At 43.9% G+C, this 12,546-nt stretch overlaps 1 protein-coding gene across 1 annotated transcript in view; it reads right to left on the reverse strand.

Annotated features, from left to right (window-relative positions):
* Positions 1–2,710: 2,710 nt before the first annotated feature.
* The window catches only part of ARCN1 (archain 1 coat protein complex I subunit delta), a 29,764-nt gene continuing 19,928 nt past the window's right edge, over positions 2,711–12,546 (reverse strand). Inside the window, exons 7-10 of the mRNA XM_083162511.1 lie at positions 11,420–11,567; positions 8,611–8,719; positions 4,917–5,121; positions 2,711–3,369 (exon numbers count right to left, since the gene is read on the reverse strand). Coding sequence (XP_083018637.1) covers positions 3,280–3,369; positions 4,917–5,121; positions 8,611–8,719; positions 11,420–11,567 — 552 coding nt within the window. The 3' untranslated portion in view covers positions 2,711–3,279. The remainder of the gene's footprint in view (positions 3,370–4,916; positions 5,122–8,610; positions 8,720–11,419; positions 11,568–12,546) is intronic.

Consider the following 12,546-nt stretch of genomic DNA (forward strand, 5'->3'; position numbering starts at 1 on the left):
CATTTTTGAATAAAAAAAAATTGGAAATAAGAATTTGGACTGCAAATGGTTAAATCCTTAAGGATCTTCTGTTCTGCTTCCATTAATCCGGGTTGTCCTTGGGTCAGTGAGCTATTGTACAATACTGTAGGTTCCCCTACATCTGGTTCTGCATTTTCAGCTTTAGTAAGGGGGACTCATCCTGCTGCATTAGGCACTGGCTACACCAGTATACTGTGAGTGCAGGGGGGACTCATTCTGCTGCATTAGGCACTGGCTACACCAGTCTGCATTGAGGCTGAGGCACTAGCTACACCAGTAGAATGGGAGTGCTGGGGGACTTATCCTGCAGCATTAGGCACTGGCTACACCAGTAGAATGGGAGTGCTGGGGGGGGGATCCTCATCCTGCTGCATTTGGCACTGGCTACATTAGTAGAATGTGAGTGCTGGGGAAGGGGGGGGGGGGGGACGGGACGGACTGATCCTGCTGCATTAGGCACTGGCTACACCAGTAGAGTGTGAGTACTGGAGGGGGCTCATCCAGCTGCAATTGGCACTGGCTACATTAGTAGAATGTGAGTGCTTGGGGGACTCATCCTGCTGTAGGGGGCAGGTATGTACAGCTATGATATTTGTATGAATGAAATAAAACCCCAGCTTGGCCAGCAATGTGCACTAACAGGGAGGAAGCTAAAGGCATGCTATAAGTAACACTGTGGAGACAGAGGAACCTCGGCTCACTACCCCCTCCTTCCCACAGAGTAATCTTTCTCCAAAAATTTTTAAATATTTTTTTTTTTATTAAAAGAAATGATTTATGTATGAGCCAGTTAGATTTCTAATAGTGGGTACACATGGTTAGATGTGGAATTCGATTCGATATGCCATTTAATTCATTTTGGCATTCAATTTGATTTCTACTATATAGTCTTGCTTGACAAAACATTTGCTTCTATGAGCAATATCGAATAGGAAAATAGTAGAAATCTCACCCTGTGTACCCACTATTAGACTGTAACAGGTTCCATTTTTTATTTTATCGTGAAGGAGAAAAAAAAATCCCACAGCTCTGTACATTTGTGTCATGCAGCCCCCATTAGGGATGTTGGTGGTATCCAGGATTGTGTAATGCTCGCAGCTGTGGGAAATGACGGGTCTGTTTATACTAAAGATCTGAGGTCCAGTGTCTCCTTATATTGTATGTTCTCACGTGATCAGTGTAGTGTATCAGGAGCAACGGTACCAAAATATGGTGCCTGGCTCTTGTATAGTACTGTAGAACAGGGAAAGGTACAGTATGGTGCTATATGTGTGTGATGTGTACAGGACATGTCTATTGTCCGCAGGGGGTGGCAATCTATATAAGCCTGTAATGTATGTTATTGTGATGTTACAAAACACAAGTAATCAGACAATACAGAAAGGAGCTTTAAAAGATATTGTACATTGTAGAATTCCATTACACAATGTGAAATCTGCACATTGTAGTGCTGCTTTATTGGTCACCCACTACCCCTCCTTTTATACATTCCCTCTTCCCAAAGCCAACTTTCATCTGTATTACTATTGATGTCATACATAACAAAGCCTTTTGGGTTTGTTTTACCTTATCTGTCCTTGCAGTAACATGTTACCATACAGGCTTCCATCTCCATCGTGGCATTAGACACTCCCTATCCTCCCCATTGTTCATCACCGCACGTACGCGCACGAGCGCACACACACACACACAATACTATACTACAGCATAGATGCAAGCGATATATATAATATGCATTATAGGTACTTATGTAGTATCTGGGCATCCGATTTAGAAATCGGGTCGGATCGGGCGCATCGCATCGCATGCGACCATCGGATGCGATGCGATGACCCGATTTTTCCATAGGAATCAATGTTAAAATGGACTGAGTCCATTTTAACATGGAATTCAATGGGAAAAAGGGGTCCTTTTCATACCCCTACTATCCAAGTGGGCATGGAGTTGGATATAAACCTGTGGCGAGCGTAGCGTAGCATTCTGTGTCCGCTCGCCACGCTTCGGGCTCGGTGGCTCGCTACAGGTTTATATCCAACTCCATGCCCACTTGGATAGTAGGGGTATGAAAAGGACCCCTTTTTCCGATTGAATTCCATGTTAAAATGGACTCAGTCCATTTTAACATTGATTCCTATGGAAAAATCGGGTCATCTTATCGCATGCGATGCGATATCGCATCTGATTGTATGCCTTAACTTAAGGCATACAATCAAAAAAATCGTGTTATCAATGTACAATCATTCACTAACTGACACCAAATCATTGTCCAGGAGTTCTGAGGAAATCGTTTAACGATATAGGATTGTTTCCCAAATGGTTCCGTGTGTATGCACCTTAAAGTCTTATGAGCACACAGGCTCCATTGTTTGTGCAAGCGGAGTTGCAACTCTGATGTAGACGCCCCACCCCAGAAATGAATTGGAAATGTGCTACAATGTGATGCGGTGGGTATTCAGACCCCCAGAATTGCGCAGTCTTCCAGACGTGTTGTGGGAGAGTCACTGAAGAACTCCGATGCATCCTTGCTCACACTGGTAAATCTGCACCAAGCATGTTGCTGGAGCAAGTCTAATGCTGTGTCCGATATTGATGACTCAGGCCTTGCACATTCAGAATACGGGAATGATTTACCAGTTAAACATAAAGAACCCTTAAAAGAGCACATTACAACACAATAACACCACGCACATTCCATTCTCAACTCATTTATTTGGTTACAGAACAACGTTTCTGTGTTACGGAATGTGAGTATTCTCTAAGTACTTATACAGGATTACAAAAAGGCATGTCCTGTCCATTCCTTCCTCAATCACTCCCCGCGAGATCACTAGGTGTGCCCACATCTTCCCTTTGCCCACAAAAAAAAAAAATCCACAATTTGCCTCCCCCCAAAAAATAAATTGGCTAAATGATGACCAACCCATAAAAATTAGAGAGTATTCCAGAATATGGAGAATCTACTTACTAACAACAGGCCTAGGTATATAAATTATTCTTCTTTTGCTGCCGCTGGACAATTTACATTGATCGTCCTCTTTTTTGCAAGCAAGGAATAAAAAACAAAATGAAAACAAGGAACACAAATCTGGCTCCCGGCTCTGTAGGAGTGAGTATGATCTGCAGAAAAGTTTGTAGGGGGTTCCTGCATGCCTGTAAAGTGCAAGACATAAAGAAAAACCCTTATGACGCTTTTATTTTAAATTTTTAAAGAAAAAAAAAAATTATTTGCAGCCGATAAACCCTCAAACTGGGAGCTGGTTACAGAATTTCATATTTATCCACCAGGAACGCGGTCTCCGTAGAATACCTGACAGGGCTGTTACCATCCACCTGAGTCACTTTGGTCACCTAAACAAGAGAGAGAAATAGAATGAATGGTTCTGTTGTGAGGAACACATGGGTTTAATATCATAATCATCGATTTATGTGGAGCTATAAGGGTTCTGTATTACTTAACAAAGGGCCTGATTCAGTTTATCGCTAATCAGAGGATTTGCAAAAATCGAGCAATTATTGATAGACTGTATGCGTTGTGCACGCACAAGGGTGAATAGCAACAGAAAATGCGTATGAATTATAAACACCGACTTCCTGTCGGTCTTTGACTGACAGGAAGCCAGCGTTGGGGCGGAAACCGGACTTTTTTTCTGGTTGTCTAGAAAAAACCTGCAGGTGTGCGGCGTGTTTGAGGAGGGTCTGTGACATCAGCAATGACCACTTCAAGCCTGTCTCAGTCGTAGATTTGTTGAAGGATCAGGGCTACTCACAAATTGTGCGGATGACAAAACCGGTTGGATAGTTCAGGAATTGTGTATATGGATTGGCCAGAGGATTGCGATTAGCGATCCATTCACAATTCTCGCACAATTTAGGGAGGGGCAATTTCTGTCGTGCCCACTGCGGATTCGCACATTAGTGGTCAGTTCGGAATCGGGCCTAAAATATGTCCTAAAGAAATGAGCTAAACAAGATAAAAAGTGACTTCATTTTGGTGCCAAATGTCAAAGGGTCCACTGCATATGTGGACCCTTCGCATGGCTCGCTATGCTTCGGGCACGGTGCTTCGATACGCTTAGCACACTATTGTAGTCTAACTCTATGTCCACTTTGATTGTAAAGTACGATCCAAGTGGACCTGCACCAAAAAGATCCTGAAAAACTCCAGTCGGCCATGTGACAGTCGCCTAACTAGGTTACTGCCGCACTAGCCGTCTAACCATAACATGGTCGATATACACCTGGTCGACCCGGCGTCTGGATACCTGAGCATAGGCTAAGATGAGAAGTTGCTGGTGTTGATGAAGAAGTGGGTCTGGAAAGCTGGTTTTTAAGTTTTGTATAGGGGTGAAGCATTTGGCGGCTGTGCGATATACCGGCCTAACAGATGTTTTCTAAAGGGGCTATCATTTACAAGACATGGTTTTGCCTTATAAATGATTGGCTGCATGTGAGGGGACATGTTTGTGTACATCCCCTTGCATTGTACAGGGGGGGGGGGGGATCTGTCGTGGCGGCGGAATAAACATTTGGCCAGGTGTTTCAGGGCTAGCAAACACGCTGCTTAGTGAGCCTTCCTGAAGTAGGCCCTTTCTGGAAGGTCATTCTTTTCTACACGTAAACGGCCGTGGATTGTCGAGATTCGTCCGTGATTGCGACAATTCAAGGCCGTTATCGTCAAAACGGGCCCGACAGCTTTTAAAGTCGGGCCTGTTCGGTCAATCTGCCTCTTCAATGCTGTCGGGCAAGACAGCATCGAATAGGCGGCCGTCGCTATTTCCCACGTCGGAAATAGCAGTGGGGATTGAATACCCCCTAAATCTCTAAACAGCACCTGGACTGTAAATGAATGACAGGACCCCATTCGGAGAGGTGGTAAGAGAACGTTCTGTTCTAACCTGTATACTGCAGTAGTTCTTCTTGGATACAAATGACACTGTCACTGGGAAGAAATCGTTGGGGTGACCGGCGATGCTGAACTCCAGACTTCCGGACTTGTTTTTGGAGTCAATAACCGGCAGTGTCCACTCTAATGTATTCCTTCGGCTATCATGGTGGTAGTCTCCATCTATGTCCCCAATTACTGGAGACCCAACGCCGGACCTGTTGTAAAGAAATACATTTAAAATGTACAAAAAAATACAACTCACATCAGGGATATTAAAAACAGAGAGAATGTATTCTATTGACCTAGGGCAGAAAAAAAAGGAAAGGTAATGTTATTTCTTGAGTCAAGGAACAAGAGAACAATGTTGTACCAGTCATTAAAGGTACATGCTTCAGTCCCAAATAATCAGATCTTTTCTTATATGACTCCATTCACAGCAGAGCTTTAAAAATCTAAAAGGTGCGTACACACACGCTGTCACTCACAGATATATCACATCGGCTGGAGAACACAGCCAATGCCCAGTATATCCAAAGATATATTGGAGCATTGTTCTGTGCATACGGGAGATACACCGACTGCCCATAAACCTGTGGCGGGAGCAGCCTGTGATTGACAGTTCAATGGGCAGATGCATTCAAATGTGCTCTCCCAGTTGAGATGTCTGTCCCGACGGATTGGGCAGTGTGCATGGAGAACACGCTCCGTTGCCCGATCAGTCAATAGATATATCTGCAGACAGGGCCGGATTAAGTGTTTGGGGGGCCCGGCCACATGTCATTACTGCCCGCAAACTGCGCGGGAGGATATTACACTTTTAAAACAGAGTAAAGGCAGCATAAACTTGGTCAATGGGCAACTGCGTAACGGGTCAATGGGTAACTGCGGGGGAAGCTCCACCAATCAAAAATCAGCACAAGCATTGTTTGCTCAGCATTCCTCAGCAGACTCTCCCCTACAAACTCTGTTAGCCGGTTCCACAAAAAATATTAGAATCCCCTTGATCAGGCAAGCAATAATTATATGGCGACTGGTTCATGGAATTATGGGGGGTCAGGGATGGGACCCAGAGATATCCCTACTTAATACCCGCGCCCTGCCCGAATTGGCTTCTCTAGAGGTAGACAGCACATGGTATAGGTGGAGTGTATCCAGTCTAGGCGACCTGTACCAAAATAACACCTTTAAAACTTTCCAGGAATTACAGGTGGATTTCCCCATTCCCAACTCGCAATTCTATAGATACCTCCAAATACGACATGCTCTCAACAAACAAGTGGGACCCGCATCAGGTTCCCTTATTAATAATTCCCCTCTTAAAACATTGATCCAGGGGATCTCGGGAGGGCACCTGGTGTCTACCCTATACTCGGCTATACAACAAAAATCGCACTCAGACCTTCTCCCCACCATTAGGTCAAAATGGGAAGCTGACCTGGGAACCATGACAGATGAAATATGGTCAAATGCATTGGAGGCTCACAAACTGTCCACATCTAGTATCAGATTCCAACAGATACAGTATTATATCTTACACCGGGTATACATGACCCCGACGTTGCTGCATCGTATAGGGGGAACCACTTCCTCGGTGTGCCCCAGGTGCAATGCAGCTGAGGGTACCTTTTTCCACTTATTATGGTCATGTCCTAGCATAACTACATACTGGAAAGCTGTCACTGACTTTCTGAGGGATGCGGGCATCCCCGAGAATGTGATCACCCCTGGATCCTGTCTACTCTCAGCTTTTGATGAAGAGGCCCTCACTGCTACGGATAGGAGGCTTATGATCAACATATGTGCTCTAGCCAAGGTGATCATAGCTAGACTGTGGATGAGGAGTGAGCCCCCGAGTATAACAGCTTGGACCTCACTGGTCAATGAAACAGTGAGTCATGAAAAATTTGTTTACCTGTCCAGAAATAGTGAGAAAAAGTTTCACTCCATATGGTATAAATGGTTGGAGTCTACTTATGCAACAAGAAATACCCCCTAATACCAGCGCCCTGGAGTTAATACTCTATTATGCAACAAATCTTCTAATGTGAATTGAGACCAACAATAATACTTCATAGTTAATTAATGTGTGAATGTACCCTGTCTAATGATTATTGATGCCTTGTACCTATACAACTACAAATGCTTCATATCGCAGTATGGCATGAATGCCTGCCACGGGTAGAGCCCAACACACTCCCTGCACCCTTCTCTTGAAATACTTCCTATAGATACCTGCACGCGATGCGCTTAAACCACACCTGAAGCTAAACCGCACACTAGGGATGTTGACCGTTCTTTAACACCATGAATCGTATATTGAATGAATACCAATATATATACTGTACCACTGTATGTATAAATAACCATCACCCATTATATCTCTGTATAATGTAACCCTCGAATGGATGAGGGATTTCGCAACTGTGTACTAAAGCTGGCCATACGTCAGAAAGATCGATCTTAAGATCGATTGCGCTCATGATTGTGTACAATTTCCCTTGAAATCCCCGGCAGTCCTTGGTGGTTTTTGGACACACAATCTACACACAATCAATCATACAATCAATCATACAATCCATCTACTGCATGATTGTGTACACAAGATGTGCACACAATCTGCATACAATCCATCTTACAATCAGTCATACAATCCATCTGCTGATTGATTGTATGATTATGTACATAAGATGTGCACACAATCTGCATACAATCCATCTTACAATCAGTTGAGATTGTATGATTGGGTACAATATCTTTCTGATGTATGGCCACCTTACGTCTTGCTTGTATGTGTACGTTTGTTCTTGTTTTTTTTTTTTTGTACTAATGCATATAAAAAACAATAAAAATTTATTGAATAAAAAAAAAAAAAAAAAAAAAAATCAGCACAAGCCTCTCAGCCTCTGCCCTCTTGTGCAAAGTCTCATGGGAGTCAACTCCCAGTAATGCACTGCACACTTGTGCAGTCAGTGTGCCTTGGCTCCCGATGCACCATTAATCATTGTCACTTTGGCAGATAGGTGAATCTGCAGCACTACCCCCCACGCACAAAACCTTTAGCTAAAAAAATAAATAAATAAATCCAAGCCGACCACAGGGGGCCCTAGATAGAAGGGGGCCCAGGGGCACTGACTCCTCCTTAATCCGGGCCTGTCTGCATATCAATTGATCCAACACGGGTGCGACCCGGATTGTGACCCCACAGCTCTCCCCATCTGGCATATTGCCGGGCGGGTGACGGCACCGGAGGCAGGTCCTGAGCCGGTGCTGGGAGATGAGAGCATCTCCCAGCGACCGCTATTGCATTGCAGTGAACGGGTCCCATCAACCCTGGTTACCCATTTACACTGCACAGCGAGCCGGGTTGAACCAGTGTTCAAACCTGGTCCCTACCCAGGTTGAAATGCCAGGTCTCCCGACCCAGGTTATTTCAAATGGGAGCCTATCCACCGTCTGAAAGTTGAAGTGAAGTGTGCAGTAGTAATCTTTGGCAGAAAATATAAAAGTGTATTTATCCTAAGTGTGTAACAGTCACAGCCAGCCGTCTGAGATTGCGATGTGTTAGCAGGGGGTGAAATCGTGACAATCCCGTAAAAAACAAAAAAGGGGCGGGGGGCTTAGTTAGAACAAGTGCTTTACACATATATTTAGGGCTGAAGTCTACAGCGAAACACATTAGTATACTTTATATCTGCATTACTTACGGCAATGGGATTGTAATAACCACATCATTCAGTTCCAGTTTGTCTTCTTGAAGTTCATACTCTATATTTACATCACAGCCGTTCCCACTCTCTGAAGGCCAGCAGTTAACTAGAGAACAAGAAGAATTTTAGTTACATACAAAATATCCAAACCAGCTAGGTATATAGTGGGTGCGAGAGAGAAAGCAGTGTCTATGGCACTTAAATACCACCATATCAGAAATGTAAGCGAGCAATTCCCTTTGAACCAAGAAGAATATGCAGTGCTCGGTTAATGATACAGATAGAGTAGGCTTCATCCTTGCTGGCGGATCGACAGAACGCAGCCTCGCCATCCAACATACTGAGATGCCAGCGCGATGGAAACCCTGTCCGTCTCCGCCTCAGGGAGACGGACAGTGTTAGGGCAGGCGGCGGGGACCACGGGTTACTGCCGACAAGCCGGCGGGGACCCGGGGGAGCGGATGGAAGCGCCGTCGCAAGGGGACGCACGCGCCTCTCGTGCGCGCGCGTCCCCTTCTCGCCATCGATATGGTGCTGGCGGGGGATGGCGGCTGGCGTCGCCAGCGCCATCCCCTGCCAGGATGGGAGATGCTCCATCTGTATAATAAGTGAAATTTTATAAAAAATGTATTAATAATAAAAGCAGCATGAATGTATATACACATTAAAATCATTGAGTCACGGAGACCTGAATATTTGATGGTAAGTAACTTGCTGTGGTCAGTCAAACATCCAAGAATTACCCACTTGTAGGTCAACGGTGACCCCTGGGCTAATGGTGTTCATGAACGCACTTCAGCTAGTGCCTATTGGACTGGGACACCTTGGACTACAATATTGCTTCCAGCTACCACCTTGGCTTTGGACCCCATTGGTTTATCCAAGTAGAAAAATAGAATTTACCTTCACATTGTAGAGGATCCCCCATACACCTGCACAGGACACCTCATACGTCCATCTTGGACCACCATTAAGTCCAAGGGTTACCATTGACCCACAAGTGGGTAATTATTGGATGTTTGACTGACCAGAGCAGGTTACTTACTATCAAATATTCAGGTCTCAGTGACTCAATGATTTTAGTGTATGTACATTCACGCTGCTTTTATTATTAACTTAGTTTTTTATACATTTTTTATTAAATTTCACTTATAATTATATAATTGTTTGAATCATTAACCGAGCGCGGCATATTCTTCTTGGTTCACGTAATTTTCAAAGGGTCTGACTAGCCCCTCTTGCAGCCGCTCTTATTGAGTGGATAGCCCTGACAAAGCGCTCCATGCAGTCTTTACTGTACACTTTTTGAGCAATTCCCTTTGACCTAAATGAATACACAAAATAGTTTATTAGATATCCATATAAAAACAAAACAACCCTCTCCAGAGTAATGATGCCACTGTAAGAAAGGAGACTGAGCACCAGGTGTAGGGGTGTGAAGCCAGTAATAAGCAAGTGTGGTAGGTTGTATGAAACAATTAGGTTAAGTTTTCAAGATTTTTTCTCTAGCCATGTTTAAATGAAAAAAAGACTTGGCTTCTTTAAAGGTCCATACAGACTGGGCGATTTTGCCCGGCGTGTACGGACAGCGATGATGGGGGAAAAAAATCACTGTGCTGAAAATGCAGCCCGCCGCCCCACACCCCTTTCAGCCCCCAAGGTTGCTTGCGTGCGCCCAGCGAACAATCAAAAAACATTGGTCCCTGTGCGAAGGAGCGGTGATTGCGAATGAACCTGAATAAGGTCTTCTATCTCTGCAACCACAAACCGCCCGTGAATGAAACGCTTACTGCTTGAAATGGTAGAAAAAGAGTGCAGAGGTTTTTTTTCCCCTTTTAAAAGGACAATCATGTACAAGGCAAGGTTTTACCTTGTTAATGCCTGACTCTATATAAAAAAAAAAAAAAAAAACACTGAGCTCGTCTGACATGGCCGCCGAACTCAAACTGCATAACATTCCACCCAGAGTTTTAACTGACTACCGCTGGATGCCTATCGTAGTGCACCAACAGCCCCTATCACAAGTCGTTTAGAAGATGCAATCCTGCAACACAAGGCGTTATGTAGTTCAGCAAGACTCAGAAAAGCGTGTAAAAGTTTGTGACGCAATGTTACAGAACACGGAAACGAAAGAATCTTAACGCGTCTGATTTTTAGTGATGAAGCAACGTTTCATCCAAGCGATAAAGTTAACCGTCACAACGTAGGCATACGGGGATTTCAGAATATGAAATTGTACAGCAAAAGCGCGATTCCAAGAAAGTGAACGTTTTGTGCCATCTCTCAAAGGTAGGTTTCTTGCCCTTTCTTTTTCTAGGGAAATATAGTGATGGGTCAAACCTCTATGGAAATGCTGCAGAACTGGCTAATCGCACAATTTAATGCAGATTACGATGACTTCATTAGTCAGCAAGACAGACCACTGGCACCTGCAGATAGCTTTGTAAATGACACACTGCCCTCAACACTGGATAGGTCACACAGGACCCCAAAAGTTGGCGCAACTTTTCTTGTGGTGATACGTCGTGGACAAAGTTTAAGTGACCAATCTGAATGACCTCAAAAACAGACAGTGGAGACTTCAGTGGAAGAAGACACAAAAAAGGCATTTGGGACGAATTCAACTACATTCTCGATGTTGTCCGTACAGAAGGTGGAGGGGACGTGGTAACAATGTCAACAATTGTGTAATTGTAACATGTTGCTACTGTGCGATACACAATGCTTTGAAATTAGGTCCTGTCTTTTTGAAGCACCCTGTACTATTTTCGTCATTGAATACATAATCAAACCCCAGAAAACTCACTGGTTAGAGGTATCAAGGCTTCATCGGTGGTCTGTAGTCGCCATTTTAAGACTCCAACATCACTATTAATGGGGAAAGATTTTTCGGGATTTTTCAGTCCGATCAAGGAGTCTGATGTGAAGAGCTTTTTGTCCACGTTGGGATGAGTCTGTAATATAAACAGAATTAAAACACAATGAGCACAAAAAATGTATTTATTTATTTACAGTTTCTTATATAGCGCAGCAGATTCCATTGCGCTTTACAATAGTAAAAAATAACTGAATATATAATTTACCTCACAATACACAGTTTAAGGGAGAAACTAAATATCAAGGGGAGTACTATGGCTCATAACCTGCAAGTGCACATTCCCTGCTATTTATCTAGTAGATATAAAGTACAGTAGCAATCATTTATAAGAATTCCTTAGCTCCGACAGGTACACAGAATGTAAGGGATCATTCCTCCTTATCTCTGGTTCCAGGCAGAGAATGAAGTACAATTAGATTGCTATGCAAAGTAATGGAAACTAAAAGGTGCCCATACACTGGTGCGATATGGGCATGCAATTGCGACACATTGCTGCGACAGATCTCATGAAAACTGGCACCTCGCAGGTGCGACTGCGATGTGAGGCACGCTCCCGTGCGCCTCACATCTCAATCGCAGATCTCACTGGCTGCCACAAAGATTTGTCGCAGCCCGTGCATCCCTAATAGGATCGCATGAGATTCATTGCTTGCAAAAGGACCGCTTACAATGTATCATTTTGAGAAATGATTTAAAATTGTCCTGAAAATGCCTGAATATCGCTCCGTGTGTAGGTCCCATAAGAGCGAACGATGAAATGGTCAGTGTAGTCACAACAAGACCTTCTCCAATCCACCCTGCAGAAAATATGTGCAGTGGTAAGTGGAGCCGGCTAATATTGTGTATTACGCAGCATGTATGGTTTTCCATCCCTACAGGAAATAAAGGCTTGGTTTTGCTTTGCAGCTATAATGGTCACATTACTTTTGTTGCATCTACATGATCCCGATGCCTTCCAGGACCTAAGGTAGGTTTGGCAATGCTTGAGAAGTGCAAGGGGTTAAACACTGCGCTAAAATAAAATTAAGCTGCTCAGTAAATAATGGAATAAATGT

The sequence above is a fragment of the Crinia signifera genome, chromosome 19, assembly GCF_055691185.1.
Source record: "Crinia signifera chromosome 19, ASM5569118v1, whole genome shotgun sequence".
Lineage (NCBI taxonomy): Eukaryota > Metazoa > Chordata > Amphibia > Anura > Myobatrachidae > Crinia > Crinia signifera.